Genomic DNA, 20,828 nt, shown 5'->3' with positions numbered 1-20,828 from the left:
CCGATAGTAATTGGTGAATTTTCTAAACAAGGCAGAAATGTATCTCCCGTCTGTGACAACACCCCCAGATTTACCTGACTTCCTGTCACAATATATATATATATATATATATATATACGTTCACCTCTCCCCCCTCCAATCTTCTGGGATGTGTCACAGGTCCCAGAAGATTGTCCGGCCATTTACAGCGCGCATCGCGGCTTGCGCCGGGCGCATTGCGTGCCCAGGTGTGGCTTGATCACAGTTAAAATGCCGGCACCGTGGAGAGAAGGGGAGAGGGGCGAGACTTCATGCGACCGCATCGCTGGACCGTGGGACAGGTGAGTGTCTGATTATTAAAAGTCAGCAGCTACACTTGTTGTAGCTGTTGACTTTTAAATGGGTGGAACTCTGCTTTAACAGAGGTCAAGTCTTTACTAGCAGGTGTACGCAGAGAATAATTCACCTTATTGTCTTACAATGAGGCATTTTATGTGTTAGTCAAGTATTATTATTTTTTTTACCTTTAATGCTAGCCATAGATAGATCGTTTGGCTAATCAAAAGAAAAAAAAAAGTGAATAGACTCCCTCATCCACACAGCGTGCATGGAAGAATCTTCCCTGCTATGACATTGTATTCTGACTCCTCCACTGTCATAATACACTGAACCAATGGGCTGCAGCTGGCTGATTGAGAAAAGTTTTCCAACGCTCCCATTTGGCAGAAGTTGATAGATCTACCTCTGTTAAACAGGAGCAAAATTTGACACATGGATCGAAATTTGTCCAGTCCCTTCTGAGTTCCAGTATATTTCAAGTGGAGTTCCACCCAGATTTTTTTTTTTTTTACAAAAGATCAAAAAAAATATAGAAATAGCGGTTACTATGCAGAAGTTACTAATCTGCCTCTTCATCTACCGTGGCAGGTTTTCTTCCTCGTCCTCCTCACGGTGTCTTCTGGGGAATGGTGCACACTGCCTTCTGGGAACTGTGTGTATCCCAGAAAGCTGCCGCCTATTCACAAAAGCACCGCGAAACTCGAGCATTCGCAGTAGGAAACGGGCCGGGAGCTGCTTGGATCGAGCAACTGGCCTCGGGGGGGGGGGGGGGGGCGACATCGTGGGGTGCCTAGGACAGGTAAGTGTCCTTATTAAAAGTCAGCAGCTGCAGTGATTGTAGCTGCTGACTTTTAAAAAAAAAATCACGGGTGGAATCATTTTTTAAGTCTCAGTATATTGTGTACAAGACATTTGAATTCATAATATATGTATCTGTTTTTTGCCTAGATTTTAAAATGCATTCCCCTGTGTTTTACCATTAAATAGATAAATCAGTTCTTTACAAGTAAGAGCATAAAGACAGATTGTTGTCCTTTTACTTCTCACTGTGCTCCAATTTGCAATCATCAAGTCCTGTGCAAAATCTTCAGGGGAATTCAATTCACCTTAAAAAAACAGATGTTGGATGACTTCTTTCAAGAATATTGCTTTGGCTAATGCTGATTTTCTATCAGTGGTGGTATCAGTGTGTGTGTATGTTAAATATTCATATGTTTGATTATGCCTACGGGTATTCAAAGCTTAGAGATGGGTTGTAGAATTGCCAAAAACATATAATCCTACTAGTTTCATCTTATATGCAGCATGAGTGTAATATTCTACACAGTATTCAACAAATAATGACTAGAATACATGTTTTCTCATTTATTAGGCACAGATATATGCTAACAAAACTAATTATAACGATAATAGCATATAATAACAACCGTAATGATAATAGCATATAGCTGAAGCACAGTATTGTTTCTTATTAACATTTTTAGCTTGCTCCTCATTTTAAAAAAAAGCGGAACATTTTTTTTTTAAGGAAGGTGAAGATTTTGCAGATACAATCTACTTATGTGGCTTCTCTACGTTCACAAAGGATTTAGCTTGAAAATGTTAATTTGCAGAGCATCATGAACAGCAAGCATTTACAAAGCTTCTACTAAGCTCTGAGCAGCTTTTTATTAAGCTGCCCTGAAAGCATTTTTTTGTGTCAGACTGGGTGCTATGAATACATACAGTATCTCACAGAAGTGAGTACACCCCTCACATTTTTGTAAATATTTTATTATATCTTTTCATGTGACAACACTAAAGAAATGGCACTTTGCTACAATGTAACGTAGTGAGTGTACAGCTTTTATAACAGTGTAAATGTGTTGTCCCCTCAAAATAACTCAACACACAGCCATTAATGTGAGCACACCCCTAAGTGAAAATGTCCAAATTGGGCACATTTGGACATTTTCCCTCCCGGTGTGTCATGTGACTCGTTAGTGTTACCAAGGTCTCCTTTGTAAAAGGGGAGCAGGTGTGTTAAATTTGGTTTTATCGCTCTCACTCTCTCATACTGGTCACTGGAAGTTTAACATGGCACCTCATGGCAAAGAACTCTCCGAGGATCTGAAAAAAATAATTGTTGCTCTATATAAAGATGGCCTAGACTATAAGAAAATTTCCAAGACCCTGAAACTGAGCTGCAGCAGGATGGCCAAGACAATACAGCTGTTTAACAGGACACGTTTCACTCAGAACAGGCCTTGCCATGGTCAACCAAAGAAGTTAAGTGCACATGCTCAGCGTCATATCCAGAGGTTGTCTTTGGGACATATGAGTGCTGCCAGCATTGCTGCAGAGGTTGAAGGGGTGGGGGTCAGCCTGTGAGTGCTCAGACCATACGCTGCACACTGCATCGAATTGGTCTGCATGGCTGTCCCAGAAAAAAGCTTCATCTAAAGATGATGCACAAGAAAGCCTGCAAACAGTTTGCTGAAGACAAGCAGACTAAGGACATGGATTACTGGAACCATGTGCTGTGGTCTGATGAGATCAAGATAAACGTATTTGGTTTAGATGGTGTAAAGCGTGTGTGGCGGCAACCAGGTGAGGAGTATAAAGACAAGTGTGTCTTGCCTACAGTCAAGCATGGCGGTGGGAGTGTCATGGTCTGGGGCTGCATGAGTGCTGCTGGCACTGGGGAGTTACAGTTCATTGAAGGATTCATGAATGCCAATTCTTGTTCCTGCTATGCTAAGTGCATTGCCTGCACCTGAGTTATCTGCAGCGGAGGATATTCATCTGCGTTCCCACCTGGAGAGGCTATTCCCTTTTCCCAAGCATGTCTCCAGACCTAAACCCTATTGAGCATCTGTGGGGCATCATCAAATGGAAGGTGGAGGAGCGCAAGGTCTCTAATATCCACCAACTCCATGATGTCATCATGGAGGAGTGGAAGAGGACTTCAGTGGCAACCTGTGAAGCTCTGGTGAACTCCATGCCCAATAGGGTTAAGGCAGTGCTGGAAAATAATGGTGGCCACACAAAATATTGACACTTTGGGCCAATCGCAGCCCAATCACAGCTCACACAGATTTAAACAAACCTGTCCTCACACAGAGACAGTGTGTCAAGGCACAGCAAGTACAATACTTATACTAATACAGTAATCAGTGCCCTGATTATGAGTGCAGCCCCATCAGTGCAGCTTATTAGTGCCCATCATTGCAGTTTATCAGTGCCCATCAGTACCGCCTCATCAATCTGAAAGCAGTGCCAATTCATCAGTACAGTATCATCAGTGACCATCTGTGCAGCCTCATCAGTGCCAATCAGTGCACAGCGAGTGCAGCTTCATCACTGCCCATCAGTGCAGCCTCATCAACACACATCAGTGAAGAAGAAAAATTACTAATTTGCAAACATTTTATAACAGAAACTGTTTTATTTTTTTCAAAATTGTATGTATTTTTTCTTTTCACTTTTTTTTTTGTTAGCAAAAAATAAAAACCACATTTGTGATTAAATACCACCAAAAGAAAGCTCTATCTGTTTAAAAAAAATCTAAAAAATGTCATACAGTGTTGCATGAATTGTCATTCAAAGTGTGACAGCGCTCAAAGCTGAAATTTGTCCTGGACAAGAAGGGGGTGAATGTGCCCGGTATTGAGGTGCTTAAAGCAGTATTAAACCCAAAAGCAATCATTTATTATGTTGCAGCTTACTAATTCTTATGCCGCGTACACACGACCGTTTTTCATGACGAGAAAAATGCCAGTTTTTAAATCGGTCATTAAAAACGATTGTGTCTAGGCTCCAGAGCATTTTTCTCGATGTGAAAAATGCGCATTAAAAATTTAGAACATGCTCTATTTTTTTCAACGTTTTTCGTGTCGTGAAAAATTGACGTGTTTAGGGGGAAAAAACGTGCATGCTCAGAAGCAAGTTATGAGAAGAGAAATTTGCATAATCAAGCCCAAAGGGTGGCGCCATTGGAATGGAACTTCCCCTTTATAGTGCCGTCGTACGTGTTATACGTCACCGCGCTTTGCTCGAACATTTTTTTTCACGATCGTGTGTATGCAAGGCAGGCTTCACAAGAATCACGTCGAGAAAAACATTGTTTTTTCCATGACATTAAAAACGGTCGTGTGTACGTGGCATTAGATGCGATGACTGCATTTGTTTTGTTTTTTAGACTCAGTACACACGATCGGTTCGTCTGATGAAAACAGACCGATGGACCGTTTTCATCAGACGAACCGATCGTGTGTGGGCCCTGTCAGTTTTTTCCCATCGGTGAAAAAAACTAGAACCTGTTTTAAAATTTTCGTATGGTTAAAAAAACGATAGAAAAAAACGATCATTTGTGGGGAAATCTATCGGTCAAAAATCCATGCATTCTCAGAATCAAGCCGACGCATGCTCAGAAGCATTGAACTTCGTTTTTCTCAGCACGTCGTCGTGTTTTACGTCATCGTGTTGGTGACATTTTTAACTGATGGTGTGTAGGCAAGACTGATGAAAGTCAGCTTCATCGGATATCCGATGAAAAAATCCATCAGTCCGTTTTCATCAGACGAACCAATTGTGTGTACAGGGCATTAGAGTGTCAACTCAAACAATTCACCATTGACAGAAGTGCTTACAATTATTAAAATGTTGTCCATTTGTATAAAACCTTTTATCCCAAAAGGAAGAAAACTGTTGCTGTAACTGCTTTTAAAGTGTTAACTGGAGTGTGGCTTCAATTTGTTAGTGTATCTAAATCTACTAGTGCAACCAACACTTCCCTCCTCCCAGATTAACAATGCTGCAGTTCAAAGGTGCCTCTGTTGCCCCTTCATCCACAGCGTAGACACTTTAATACAGGAGGTGTGTTACTGGCCAGATCACCAGGTGAAATAAAACTTAAGGAAAATAAAACAAATGCAGCCACCACATCTTATGATTGGTAAGCTGCAATATATTCCATTTTTAGTTGTGGGTGTACAGCAAGCTTTTAGAAGTATTCAAGCAGATTTGTTGGAAAGAAACCTTTATCTTTAGTTTGGGGATTTTAAGCACAGACAATGAAAATGTTAACTGTCACTTTAAACATGCTGCTTGCAGGCTTCAGTAAACTTTTACCAAGTTTCAGGTAGTGAAGTCTGCTAGCAGCTTGTTTAAAATGTCAGTAAGTAAAGTTAGTTTAGTAAGTTAACCACTTAACCCCCGGACCATATTGCTGGTCAAAGACCAAAGCACTTTTTGCGATTCGGCACTGCGTCGTTTTAACTGACAATTGCGCGGTCGTGCGACGTGGCTTCCAAACAAAATTGGCGTCCTTTTTTTCCCACAAATAGAGCTTTCTTTTGGTGGTATTTGATCACCTCTGCGGTTTTTCGTTTTTGCGCTATAAACAAAAATAGAGCGACAATTTTGAAAAAAGTGAATATTTTTTACTTTTTGCTATAATAAATTTCCCCCAAAAATATATAAAAAAACATGTTTTTTTCCTCAGTTTAGGCCGATACGTATTCTTCTACCTATTTTTTGTAAAAAAAATCACAATAAGCGTTTATTGATTGGTTTGCGCAAAAGTTATAGCGTTAACAAAATAGGGGGTATTTTTATGGCATTTTTATTAATATTTTTTTTTACTAGTAATGGCGGCGATCAGCGATTTTTTTTGGCACTGCAACATTATGGCGGACACTTCAGGACACTTTTGACACATTTGTGGGACCATTGGCATTTTTATAGCGATCAGTGCTATAAAAATGCATTGGATTACTATAAAAATGTCACTGGCAGTGAAGGGGTTAACACTAGGGGGCGGGGAAGGGGTTAAGTATGTTCCCTGGGTGTGTTCTAACTGTAGGGGGGGTGGCCTCACTAGGGGAAACACTGATCCTCTGTTCATACGTTCGATGAACAGAGGATAAGCATTTCTCTTCCTGACAGACCCGGGAGCTGTGTGTTTACATACACAGCTCCAGGTCCCCGCTCTGTAACGAGCGATCGCGTGTGCCTGGTGGCGATCGTGCCCACCGGGCACGCGCACGGGAGTCGGGGGTGAGCAAAGGGTGCACGTGCGCGCCTCCGGCGGCGAGCATGCGCCCCTAGTGGCCTGCGCGAGAGCCGACATATAGCTACGGGCTCTCGCGCAGGGGAGCCGACCTGCCGCCGTAAAACGACGGCGGCTGGTCGGCAACCAGTTAAGAAGTTACTTGAAGCTGGAAAAAAAGCTTTGCAAGTGCTTTGTAAAAACTTGACAAACACTCTTCTTGTACAAGCTAAATTCCATATGTACTGCACATGCTCTCATTTCCCATAAGAGATACAACTAGCACTCCAAAAAATATCTGTATTTCACAGACCCAGACTTGAAATGTAGGTGATTTAAAAGTGTAAAGAAAGCTGCTCAGAGATTGCTGTAAATTTGTATAAATTCTTGCTGAAACGAGTGTTCTTCAAAAAAGTGTTTGTAATCTATCGCCTGAATAAACAAGTTTGCACTGGAAATAAATCATCACTACAGTATCGTAGGATATCGCAGTAAATAAAGTATAATTCTCTTAGTGACAACATGTGACATGTTTTAAAATTTGTTTTGTAATAAATGTGTTTCGCCTGCATGTGCTTATTTCAAATGGCAAATTAAACAGTTCAAAAACCTAAAGGTAAATAGGTAAATAATTAACTTAAATACATCATTTTTTCCTGCCTTGATTTTATCTATACTTGGAAATGGCAAAACTATAGAATTACCTGCATAACATGATCTTATTGAGCAACATCGATAAATAAGTAGCATCATTTCCTATATAGAAAAATACTTAAAATTTGCTAAAATTGTCAGTGCCATGAAATTTGCCCTAATCTAAATTAGTGGAGATAGTGGAGATACGACGGCATATCTGCTGATACGCCGTCGTATCTCTGTTTCTATCTATGCGACTGATTCATAGAATCAGTTACCCATAGATAGCCAGAAGATCCGACAGGTGTAATTGTTTTACACTGTCGGATCTTAGGATGCAATACCGCGGCTGCCGCTGGGGGGAGTTTGCGTCGTAAACCAGCGTTGGGTATGCAAATTAGGAGTTACAGCGATTCACGACGGATTTTCGCGTTCGCTACGTCGCCGCTAGTCTAGTTTCCCTTCGCAAAGTTAGTCGTCATTTTAGGTGCCCTAACTTTAGTCAGCAAGCGTATTGCTGTCTAAAGTATGGCCGTCGTTCCCGCGTCGAAATTAAAAAATCAACGTCGTTTGCGTAAGCCGTCCGGGAATACGGAATTACGCTACGCGCGTCGCCGTTCGGAAAAATGACGTCACGGCGCGCAATGCACAACGGGAGTTCGGAAACGGAGCATGCGCGGTAGGTCCGGCGTGGGAGCGCGCCTAATTTAAATGGCACACGCCCATTTAAATTGGCCCGCCTTGAGCCGGAGGCCGCCGGCGTAGGTTTTCATCGCAAGTGCTTGGTGAATCAGGCACTTGCGATGAAAAATTGCGGCGGTGTAACGTATCTACGATACGTTACGCCGCCGCTCTTCTATGTGAATCTGGCCCTTAATTTTTTTCCAATTTATGATGTTTACCAAGACTTTCATACAGTATGCAGCTAATGCCGCGTACAGACGGTTGTTTTTTGTGATGAAAAAAAAAACGTATTTTTTAAAAACGTAATTTAAAATGACCGTGTGTGGGGAAAACGTTGTTTTATGTCTTCTGAAAAACGTAGTTTTTTGTGTCATTTAAAACGATAGTGTGTGGGCAAAACGACGTTTAAAACAACGTTTTTAAACCCGCGCATGCTCAGAAGCAAGTTATGAAGATAGCTTTAATGGAAAAGAGTGCTGAACGTAACCTCGCTTTGCTAGAGCATTTTGAAAAAACGATGGTGTGTAGGCAACGTCGTTTTTGAAAATGAAGTTTCAAAAACTTTGTTTTATTTCATGATTTAAAACGTCTGTTTTTTTCATTACATAAAGTGATGGTGTGTACGCGGCATAAGACTGCAGATTTGTCATTCTATGTTCTCTATCTACCCTGCATTCAGGAGATAACTACAGGGCCAGATAAAGCAGTTATCATCAACCCTGTCCTCAGGGCCCACTAACAGGCCAGATTTTAAGTATTACCTTGGGGAGATGCAGACTAGAATACTCCAATCACTGAGCAGCAAATGATATCACCTCTGATGTATTTCCGTTATCTTGCAAACCTGACCTGTTAGTGGGCCCTGAGGACAGTGTTCATGACCACTGAGATAAAGGGTTTACATTATTTATTTCTAAAAGATTAGGGCATGTCGATTTAGAATATGGCAGTTCAGGTGCACACACAAAATGTACAATGTTAATATGATTTAAAATGTGTGATGGTGGCAACTTTTGAATTTTGAGCAAGAATAGGGAGTTCCAGGACACCCAGTTATTTGTAGACAGAGAAAAGGCTTTGCTAAAGCTCTATGAACGATAGTCAAAGCTCTTGTCACTAAATAAAATGGTTAGCTTACAGTCCTGCTTTGGCTTTGCTTCAAAAATTGTAGCTTTAGTGGTGCTTCAAAGCATCTTCAAAGCCTCCATAGAAGGTTAAGACAAAGCTCACTTGAAGCCTCACTGAAGCCCCACCAAAGCCTCATCGAAGCCCCACAAAATCTCATGAAGCCTCACCGAAGCCCCATTGAAGCTCCACCAAAGCCCCATCGAAGCATCATCAAAGCCTCATCAAAGCCTCATCAAAGCACTAAGCAAAAGCAGGTGTAAACAGGACTGCAAGCTTACCATTTTATTTTGTGACAGGAGCTTTGACTGGCATTCAGAGAGCCTTAACAAAGCGTGTCTGAAGCCATGTTTTGAAGCAAGTATAAACTAGCCTTTAGTGAACAGCCTCTGTGGTAGGATGAAAATGATAGTCTCACTGCAGATTGACTTTGCCTCCTGTATCTCTTTGTTTGCCAAATATTATATATGGCTTAAGTTTTCCTTCACCCTTATTTAAACATGATCCAATTCAATACCGTCTACCCCAGCGGTAGGCAACCCCCGGCATGGGTGCTGCAAGCGGCACACAAAGCCTCTTTTGCCAGCACTCAGCTCCCTCCTCATCAGCAGAGCAGTGTAGGGAAATGTAGATAAGCATTCCAATTTCAGATTTCCCCAGAGGGAGGTACTGTGCCCCCACACATTGTAAAAGATGAGAAACATTGTTTGGTTCTCTAACTTTGCTGTAGCTGTAATAACCAGCTATTGTTATGGGGGAGCGATTGGTGCGGTTCTGCTGAGGTGCGGTTCCTGTTTCCTGAAGGAGGAGGACTGTGATTGGCCACTACTAAAGCCAATGACAGTCCTGCTAGCCCTGTCCACCATCTGGAGGAAGATAACGGGGTTGGTTTCCACCACCAATCTCAGAAAGAAGGGATATCACTGTGATTGAAATCAGGTGACAGTTTGTGGAATTTCTGTTGAGCTTCTGGGACCTTTGTTGAAATTATTCCTGAACCTTTGCATCACTTACTACTGAACCCCTGCACTCTGTGTCTCTTTAAGCCCCAGCCAGTATTCAGTGCAATGAAAAGTACCACCCAACTTTTGCTGCGGCGTGGAGCACCACACTTTTTCTCAGCTACAGGGTCCCAACTTATGATCCTGCACACAGGCCCACTGCTTTCAGAAAATGTCCCTGACCTGAGCTCATCATTGCTCATCCATTCCAGATGCTTGTATGTGACATCACATACAAGCACGTGGGCAGGATGCGAGAGGTGGATCAACAGAATGAGTGTGAAAGGACAGGTAGATGTGTCATCTCTGCTTCCTTTCACCACTCTGCATATCATAGATGAGAAGAGGATATAGCGGTGGAGCAGATGAGTAGGGGGGTACAGTGTTGGGCCAGATGATAAGGGGGTTACAGTAGTTTGTGGAATGTAGGGTACAGCGCTGATAAAATTTGAATATAGATTCTGATAATGAACAGATCAATATTAAAAACCGTGATAACTAGTAAATATTGAAAATACAATATCACCAAAATTGAAGTTGTAAATTAAACAATCTGTATGTGACACTGAAACCATCAATAGTGAACAAAAAAATCAAAATAGAAAAATTTATGGAAAAGGAAAGGATTCACACTATATGTGATGAGTGAAAAAACGTGTGGAACCAATCCCAAAAAAGTTAATCCAAATAATCATCCATAAGATGGGTAAAGGGATAGAGTAAACTTCATCCACCAGAGAAGACACCCGGGAGTAGTGTTGTAGTCTCCTTACCCTGTTTAGATGACCACTATGACAGTGGTCTCAGCATACATGGGGATTTTAGGTCTCCCTCAGAACCCTCTGTGGTGTATCTTAAGTGCTGTCTGCTTGTCTCAAACGATCAAAGAAAGAAAAAAGACCATAGCATAATATCAAAGGCGTAATTTAATTAAGCCAAAAAGTTGTGCACTTACAAGATCGAAGATCGAAGGTATGGCTTGCATACTTGGCGTCATCACGCCGTTCCTAACGAGAAAGCATGGAGCGCATACGAGCAAGAGAAGGAGGTGAAGCCGCCGCTGCCCCTTTATCACATTTGGATTTATATACACCGCTTTCTGATATCTTCGATCTTGTAAGTGCACAACTTTTTGGCTTAATTAAATTACGCCTTTGGTATTATGCTATGGTCTTTTTTCTTTCTTTGATTGTTTGAGACAGGCAGACAGCACTTCAGATACACCACAGAGGGTCCAAAGGGAGACCTAAAATCCCCATGTATGCTGAGACCACTGTCATAGTGGTCATCTAAACAGAGTAAGGAGACTAAAACACTACTCCCGGGTGTCTTCTCTGGTGGATGAAGTTTACTCTATCCCTTTACCCATCTTATGGATGATTATTTGGATTAACTTTTTTGGGACTTTTTTTCCAAGTGTATTGGTTCCACACGTTTTTTCACTCATCACATATTGTGTGAATCCTTTCCTTTTCCATTAATTTTTCTATTTTGATTTTTTTTGTTCACTATTGATGGTTTCAGTGTCACATACAGATTGTTTCATTTAGAACTTCAATTTTGGTGATAATGTATTTTCAATATTTACTAGTTATCACGGTTTTTAATATTGATATGTTCATTATCATAATCTATTTTAAAATCTTATGAGCACTGTACCCTATATCCCACATGTTTTATTAATTTTTGTATCACAAATTTTTGGATACAGGCAGCTATTTCATGCATTATTTAATCTATGTTTTTTACTATCATTCACATTTATATCAAGCGCAGTGTTTTCCTTTTGGAATTTTTTATTGGTGGTTACAGTAGTTTGACAGGTGAGCAGGGGGGTTCAGTGTTGGGGCAGATGAGAAGGGGGTTCAGTGGTGGCACAGAAAAGCTGGGGGTAGAGCAGTGGGGCAGATGTAAAAATAGGTGTATTGGTGGGACCGATGAGTGGGGGCAGGAGAGCAGGGAGGTACAGAGGTGAGACAGATGTGCCGGAGGTACATTGGTGAGGCAGATGAGAAAGTGGGTTACAGTCATGGGGCAGATGAGCAGATGGGTTCAGTGTTAGGACAGATGAGAAGGCGAAGCAGATTTGCAGGGAGGTACAGTGGTGGGGCAGATGAAAAGGGAAAACATTGATGGGGCAGATGAGCAGGGGGTACAGTGGTGGGGCAGATGAGCAGGGGGTTACTGTGGTGGGACAAAAGAGCAGGGTGGTACAATTGTGGGGCAAATGAGCAGGGGGTTACTGTGGTAGGACAAAAGAGCAGGGTGGTACAGTGGCGGGGAAGATGTACAGGGAGTTACAGTGGTGGGGCAGATGTTCAGGGGCTTACAGTGGTGGGGCAGATGTACAGGGGGTTAAAGTTAAGTGTGGAGTTGCAGGAATTGGGGCTGAGTGCCCAGGATGTTAATTTCTTACTAATGCTCAAGTAGTTTACAGCATTTACTTCATAAAAACGTATTTTCGTGAGGGAGAGTGAACATTTTTTTGTTATAAAATCGGCACGCTCAATTTCTTTGAAAACATTTTTCAGCGCACTGTGCTCAAAAGGTTGCCTACCCCTGGTCTACCCTGTGGATATGTAGATAGCTGGTTTGATTTAACGAGTAAGGGAAAAAAATATTATTTAATGTTGTTAGATGTGTAAAGCGCATATAGTGGTATGAGACTAAGCTGAAATAACAGGGCAGATGTGTAAGACTTAATTGGGTTATGCCACTAAATCACTTTCTTTCAAATATATATATATTTTTTAAGCAATATCAATCATTAAAAACCCTCCAGTGTAACATTATTCTAACATTATTTCATGTAGTTTATCTAATAAGGGAAAATGAGACTAAACCAAGAAATGTTATCTATAATAAGGGAATTAGTGAAATATCCAGACTGAACAAAAACTTGATTATTAAATGAACCATGGAAAAAGAGTAATAGTAAAAGTAGGTTGAAATGTTTTTATTAAGATACGACTTTGAAAGTTTCTGATCTGTTAGTAGGCATTGATTGCATATTCTTTGAGGTCCATATGTACTATACTTTTAACTGTCTTGTGGTAAAGAAATAAGAAAAAGCATAGGTGATATTACTGCTGAGATGTCACTTAGTCCTAATTAGGGACAAGGTTTGTATTTGCCACTGGTTTGCAATGAACCCTGTACATTTGAGATTGGCAGGCACATTTTTTACACCATATTGCACTGCATGGCTATTGAATCTTAGCTAACAGGCTTAGCCTAGACAATAAGGGGGCTTTTGGATAACATAGTTCCTCACTGTAAAAGGAAGGGAGAACACAGAGCAGCCCTAGTGTCAGTATGTTAAAGCTGTAGGAAAAAGGGAGTAAAATAGAGTAAGATAAAACCTGCCTAATGAGAGGTTAGGGATTAGGAAACTGAAATTAAATCTGCATCCTAGTTGGGGTCCTTATTGGGAAACAAAGGCCCCCCCTTTCACGTGCTGTTCGGTGAAAATTGAACTGTCCAAATAACAGTTTGCAGGAAACTCTGAGGCCCCGTACACACAACCGAACATGTCCGCTGAAACTGGTCTGCGGACCAGTTTCCGCGGACATGTCTGACCGTGTGTACGGCCTAGCGGACAGGTTTCCTGGCCTAGCGGACAGGTTTCCAGCGAACAAAAGTTTCTTAGCATGCTTAGAAACTAGTCCGCTGGAAACCTGTCCGTCGGACATGTCCGATGATTAGTACGACTCATCGGACATGTCCGCTGGTTATGACGTATAACCAGCGGCCCGAAATCCTGCGCATGCGTCGAATTGATTTGACGCATGCGTGGAAGCATTGAACTTCCGTGTTAGAGAACGTTGGTGTCTTCTACGTCACCGCGTTCTCTGTCCGCGGGGATTTTGGTCTGATGGTGTGTACACACATCAGACCAAAAGCTCCCAGCAGACATGTCTGATGAAAACGGTCCGCAGACCTTTTTTTATCGGACATGTCTCCTTGTGTGTACAAGGCCTGAGGAGGAGTGTCTGGGACATAACTATAACCCTTCTACACTTCTTTGGTGAATGGATTCCTGTCGGTGGAACATTTTGCTGTGTTAAGAAACTCAGAGGAGGCGTTGCACTGAAATTCTCTGTGACATCACTATATCTGGTATTCACTGACACCTATTTGGTCTTCACTAGCACAAACCCTATATTTGTTATACCTATGATATTGCATAGATTTAAAAGTACGGACAGAGTGACACCTTTATTGGCTTACTAAGAAAAAAATATTTACGGTACAAGATTCTGAACAACTGTGGCTCCTTTCTCCTTTCTCAAGCATGCCAATGAATGAAATGGCTTAAAACATCGAACATGTTATAGCAAAATCAGAATATATAGTATCATAATTGTGTTCCATCCAAATATTAAAATATTTATAGAAACTGAATGTGAAATAATGTGTAAGTCTGCAAAGGCCACAAAATGTGATTTGCTACCTCTAGATGGTTTCTAAATGGTGTTATATTTCAGACAAGAAATCTTAGTACAACTGCAGAATCAGGAGGCAAATAAATTTATTTTTTTCATATATTATTCAAGGTAGGGAAAATTATTAAAGAAAAGGATTTTATTAAGAATAAAGGGTGCACATTTAGTGTGGAGAAATATTTTTTATTCCACACTGGGTAAATCAATAGGATTTGTATTTAAAGTATTATATGCTGAATATATATAAATATATATACATCTTTAAAAGGATGTTAACCAGTTGGTAACCGCCCTATAGCCAAAATACGGCTACAGAGCGGTTCCTGTACTCTAGGAGGGCGTCAATGTACGTCCTCCCAGAGACTGCGTTGTGCGCGCCCGAGCGGGCGCGCACACGCGATCGCCGGTGCTCGCCGGGTCTACGGGACCCGCAGCAACAGCACTCGCGGTAAGGAGCCAATGGAAGCGGCTCCTTACCACGTGATCGCGCCGTCCAATGACGGCGCGATCACTTGTAAACAAACCGGCGTCATGTAATGACGCCGGTTCCTCCCTCTCCTCTCTGTACCGTTCGGTACAGTGTGAGAGGAGAGGGAGGGGGGGGGGGATCGGGCGGCAGCAGCAGCCGCCGCACTGTGGGCTGGATCTGTGACAATTGCAGTCACAGATCCAGCCATCCCTGCGCAATACTCTGCAGTAAAAAAAAAAGAATGATGAGTGCAATACTCTGCAATACCCCACCCCATACTCTGCAATACCCCACCCCATACTCTGCAATACCCCACCCCATACTCTGCAATACCCACCCTGGGGGGGTGGGGTATTGCAGAGTATGGGGGGGTGGGTATTGCAGAGTATGGGGTGGGGTATTGCAGAGTATGGGGTGGGGTATTGCAGAGTATTGCACTCATCATTTTTTTTATTTTACTCTGCAATACCCCCCCCCCCATACTCTGCAATACCCACCCACCCATACTCTGCAATACCCACCCACCCATACTCTGCAATACCCCCCCCATACTCTGCAATACCCCCCCCCATACTCTGCAATACCCCCCCCCCATACTCTGCAATACCCCCCCCCATACTCTGCAATACCCCCCCCATACTCTGCAATACCCCCCCCCATACTCTGCAATACCCCCCCATACTCTGCAATACCCCCCCCCATACTCCGCAATACCCTCAATACTCCAATACCTTGCAATACGTCGCCTATGGGGATTTTTAAGTAGCAACGTTTGGCGCAATTTCACGAGCGTGTGCAATTTTGAAGGGTGACATGTTGGGTATCTATTTACTCGGCGTAACTTCATCTTTCATATTATGCAAAAACATTGGGCTAACTTTACTGTTTTTTTTTTTTTTTAAGCACAAAACTGTTTTTTTTTTAAAAACACGCGTTCAAAAAATTGCTGCGAAAATACCGTGCAAGATAAAAAGTTGCAACAACCGCCATTGTATTCTCTAGGGTCTTTGAAAAAAAAGCATATATAATGTTTTGGGTTTCTATGTAATTTTTTTAGCAAATAAATGATGATTTTTACATGTAGGAGAGAAATGTCAGAATTGGCCTGGGTGCTCCAGAACGCCTGATGGTGCTCCCTGCATGTTGGGCCTCTCTATGTGGCCACGCTGTGTAAAAGTCGCAAACATGTGGTATCGCTATACTCGGGAGGAATAGCAGAATGTGTTTTGGGGTGTAATTTGTAGTATGCATATGCTGTGTGTGAGAAATAACCCGCTAATATGACAGAAACTAGATTTTTTTTTTTTTTTTACAGAATTTTCAGTCTTTTTTCTTTTATAGCGCAAAAAATAAAAACCGCAGAGGTGATCAAATACCACCAAAAGAAAGCTCTATTTGTGGGAAAAAAAGGACAAAAATTTCAGATGGGTACAATGTTGTATGACTGAGTAATTGTCATTCAAATTGTGAGAGCACCGAAAGCTGAAAATTGGTCTGGTGATTAAGGGGGTTTTCGTGCCCAGTGGTCAAGTGGTTAAAATAAGAACATTTCAACATTTTAATGCATTATTTTAATTTACAGGGCTCACGTGACGAGCAAAAAAAGACTGGGTCTACATTTGCAACACAACATCACCACCTGCTACATTGTCTGGAGAAGACCACGGTAGGGAAATTGAAACATTTTTCTATTGTGCAAAGTGAGAATACAATAATTTGCGTTGCTTCACTGCAGAAAGAAAACTGTGGAAATTCTTCTTAGTTACTTAATTTAATTTTCCTTTTGTATAGGATCATTGGCCTTTTTTATTAGCTGGCCTGTATCACATGCTTTTTCCCACCTTGACTTGAAAATAATCTGATAACTGATAGTGTATAGTCACCATCTAACACGTGCAACAGGAAATGAGAATAAGGGACAAAGACAGTTGAGTTTTCAAAAAACAGATTTCCATGAACTGCAAACTTTAAAAATAATTTTATAAAGCCCAGGTCACCACCACCTGAAAATAAAATTGATTGTATTTGGGCTATAAAGTCAATAAGACCATCTTTCATAGCCCTCCAAAATCCTAACACGTGATTGCAGGTACAGATATTATGGGAATCACGCAATACATCCACAGTATAGACTCCAATTTATGTGCTTTGAACTATACCTAATATTGAAACACGCATACTTACTTACATCTTTGATACCCTTATGGTCTATACAGTTCAAATCTAAGTCATTCTTATATACTACTGATGCATGAAGGCTGCCATGAAATATGCACTAATGTTAAGACCTAGTAATCTGTTTCTGATTTAGAAATGAAAATTCATTCATAAATTCAGTCTAGTCTATGAAAAAGTTGATATTGTTTTAAAATCTACATTCATGTCTCAAAATAGAATTGAAACAGATTACAGGTTACATATTGTTGTGGATGGGCCTTTCTTGGAAACTAGCACAAAGTTCCTATTAGAATCCTATTCCTATTAGAAAATAGTATAGGTTCTATTTTCATCTGTTAGGACCCCTGTGGGCTTTTACTGCTCTTTAGGGCTCTGTTAATGAGGTTTCCACCTTAGTTATTGTCCTACAGCAACTTTTTCAACGGACAGGAAATGAGGGAAAGTCTGCAACAGGGACTCAATAAACAGCTAACAGGTGTTCTAGCCTCCCATTACCCTACACTATAAATAATTTTAATTTGTGTCTGTGTTACTGCACTTCCTATCTGGTGAAACCATTGTCTTCGGAGTGATACATGAAAATCTCTCTAACAGGGCTCCAGATAGCAGAAAAAAAAGCTTGATCTTTCCCCATATTTTTGAAAACTAAAAAGAAAATGTACGGGCTGAACATACATTTTAACTGTCCAGAACCTTTCAAAGTAGTTCACACAACATACATGGCTAATGTAAGGCAGACCTCCCCAGTTCATAACAGTTGTGGTGGTTGCTAACTGTAAACACTTAACAAAGATACATCCACAGAGCAGTTGCCTAAATAGATTCAGTCCTGTATAGGTAAAGCAAATGAAGCTGAAGTCCTGCTTTGCTGATCGTATCAGGATATATGAGTTCTACATCTCTGTAATGTAAGGTCTGCCCTTTTCATATGAGAAACTAATATATTATGGGGGCTTTCCTCTCAATGAACCGACTTATTTGCTATGGTTAGTCACCAGCCTGTTTTGGTGGAACAATGGACTTAGCAAAAACAATAATTTCATCTTCACTGCATTGAAAAGGTAAGATTACTTAAATCAATAAAACATGTGTAAACATGAATTACGTTACAGCCTGGTTGAACATACATTACCAAGCAGGCTGTTATGAAAATCTTTCAGTATAATTGGGATATGCAGGTAATCAGTAAATTGATTTTCTGGAGAAGATATGGTGTCTCCACGGACAAGTGGCTTTCATTACTTCCTTCTCGGTGTCATTGCTTCTAGGAAATATTATATTGGAAAACATGCCTTCTCTCTGTTTTAAACCTGTCTCTGTCATCTGAATAATCTCAATTTCCTTTATTTTCTGTTATCACATTATATGTAGGGGTTATCTCATGTTGTGGATGAGCCCATCTTACCACTAAGTCCTTCACCCAACATTCAGGTACCATTTCAATGTTTCTTAAGATTGTGGAAGATTGAGGTGCACTTTATCTAATGGGTAAGTTCATCCAAAAAAAATTCAGTTTTTGGTGGACGTCTACAGGGTGAATTACCCACTTACTCCTTGTATCCCTTGCCTAGGGATTAAAGAACCTCACCAAATATCTGCCTCTACCCCCACACTGTGGGCCTTATTTAGCCACATAATGCTTCACTCCTCTGTCTGCATTCCCTTGTAATGTTAAATATAATAATAATTAAATAATAATGAACAGTGAGACTGCAGACCTTCCGGATAGTATGGCAGGTTGGTGTTGGAGACCCCTTGAGTATTAATAAAATAGTGGGTGATACAGTCCTCTTGCATCTGCCTAAAGCTGAAATATCATTTGAATTCACTTGCAGATATTATTGCATCAGTGTTTAGAGCAACATATAATGGAAGCATTAAAAAAGTGCCCTCTATCTGAAACAATCAGCCATTTTGTTTTTATGTTTGAATGTGGTCACACTGTGTGAGAAAATTAAGTCTGTTTTAAACATACCAAATGGATCCCCATTACATCATATTTTCCAGTTACACTTTCATACCACCAATAAAAGAGATCATTTGACATACTGTGCTCCAAACTATGTTTTTGATGTTGTAAACCATTTAGTGATTGTCTCTGTATTTTGACAAGAGTCTTTTTTTTTTTTTTTTAACAGGTAAGCCAGTAGTCTTGTTATTAGTTAAAATATAACTTACAGCAGCATTTGGTTAAAACTTAATTTTTACCTAAACTGAACATGCACGAAATATTAAAATTCCAGATCCATGTGTTTCATGTCAGCATTGAATATATTTGCAGTGACACATTGCTCCATTGAATGATTGGTTTTGGTGGGTAGAGTTCTAAACCACTTTGTAAATTGGCCATTAGAATATAAGTCATTACAAACATCTTAGTCAGATGTGCCAATCATGTTAAATATGACCATATGTAAATATTATCTTAACTTATTCAGTATGTATTACACCTACTGATTGTATTGACAATGCTAGGGAAGGGGGCTGGGGTGATTTTTTTTTTTGTAAACATGAATTTGTACCTTACAGCAGAAGATCTTGGCGCAAATGAAGAATACTTTTTGTTTAGTTTTATTAGCACCTACAACCTTATTCTCAAGGAAAGTGTTGTTATTTTTTTCCATCCTAAAATATAGGAAGTGTGAAAAGATGAGAGTGCTTTAGTGAAGAGTACTGTGGGTGACAATAGCAAAAAACAGAAACATTTGCATATGACTGAAGTCTGAATCAAACATAAATTCACTGCACAGCGATTCATTTAATTTTATAGAATCACCCCAAAAGCAAGATAAAAAGATAGAAAGTGTAGAGGAGTTAAGAATGAGGACGTTGACCGCTTGCTGACCGTGCACTGCGGCTTAACTGCTACAGTGCAGGCCGGCTGCACAGAATCACGTATATATACGTAATTCTGCTTTTCCGGGTAGGGGGCGGGCGCATGCACATCCGTCCATCTGGCTGCATGGTCATTGGCTCTCTAACATGCCGATCACAGAGTTACGGCCAAAGATTCCTGGCCGAAACCCGCTCATCGGCCGAGCGGAAGCCAAGAGAGAGATCTATGTATGTAAATGACACAGCTCTCTTTCCTGAAAGCAGGGATGTGGTGGTTATTGTCTACCTCACAGGTGTCGAACACAAGGCTCGTGGGCTGAATCCAGCCCTCCAGGCCATTTCATGTAGCCCTCACCCTCCTCTGGTCCTCCTCTGGTCCTACTCAAGACCCTTACTTTCTGCTTTTAAGCAATGCATCCAGCTTCATCCCAGAAGCATCATAAGGAAAGGGGGATGCACTGTGATGTAAGGGAACACGGGGGACTCAACTTCTGATGGTGGGTTGGCTCTTAACATCTAATGTAAGGGGAGGGGATGCACTGGACATCTAATCTTACAGATACAACCAGCCCTTTTGAGGGAAATCATAATGCTGATACGGCCCTCAATGAAATTGAGTTTGACACCCCTGGTCTACCTATTGTCAAGACTGTCACATCTTTGAGTAAAAGCACCACACAGTAAACACATAAACACTTGCTAGCCACACAGTTAACTCTTTGTAGAGAACAAAATATTATGTGTCTATTCTAATTTAATAGAAGAGTGGCCCTGCTAAATTTCAGTGTCCTAATGTATCTTAAAGAAAGTGCTGACTGGGGTAGCAATGTCCCAAACCTTTGTTGGTGGGAGAAAAGTCTACCATGCACGTTCCTTTCTATGGGGTGGCAGGAAAATTCTGTAGTGTTTTGTATTTTTACAGCACTGGGTTGAGTGTATGGACTGCCCATGGCAAGTGCAATTAAGGCCTCATTCACACTACGGGGCGTTCATGCATCGCTATGGAGCGTTGGATGTCAGCGGAGACATGTCCGCTGACATCCGACCCGATCTGCTAAAAACAGACGTATGGGGGCCACGTCCCCATCCGTCCATGCGGATCGGAT

At 41.1% G+C, this 20,828-nt stretch overlaps 1 protein-coding gene across 2 annotated transcripts in view; it reads left to right on the top strand.

Annotated features, from left to right (window-relative positions):
• The window catches only part of LOC120931856 (potassium voltage-gated channel subfamily D member 2-like), an 80,974-nt gene that overhangs the window by 12,436 nt on the left and 47,710 nt on the right, over positions 1-20,828 (top strand). The window contains exons 3-4 of one of the 2 annotated variants that reach the window (XM_040343748.1): positions 16,292-16,375; positions 18,259-18,318. In XM_040343748.1, coding sequence (XP_040199682.1) covers positions 16,292-16,375; positions 18,259-18,318 — 144 coding nt within the window. The remainder of the gene's footprint in view (positions 1-16,291; positions 16,376-18,258; positions 18,319-20,828) is intronic. The other variant, XM_040343749.1, reaches the window with a different exon arrangement.

Source organism: Rana temporaria, chromosome 3 (genome assembly GCF_905171775.1).
Source record: "Rana temporaria chromosome 3, aRanTem1.1, whole genome shotgun sequence".
Classification (NCBI taxonomy): Eukaryota; Metazoa; Chordata; class Amphibia; order Anura; family Ranidae; genus Rana; species Rana temporaria.
This window is presented reverse-complemented; position numbering and strand designations above follow the sequence as displayed.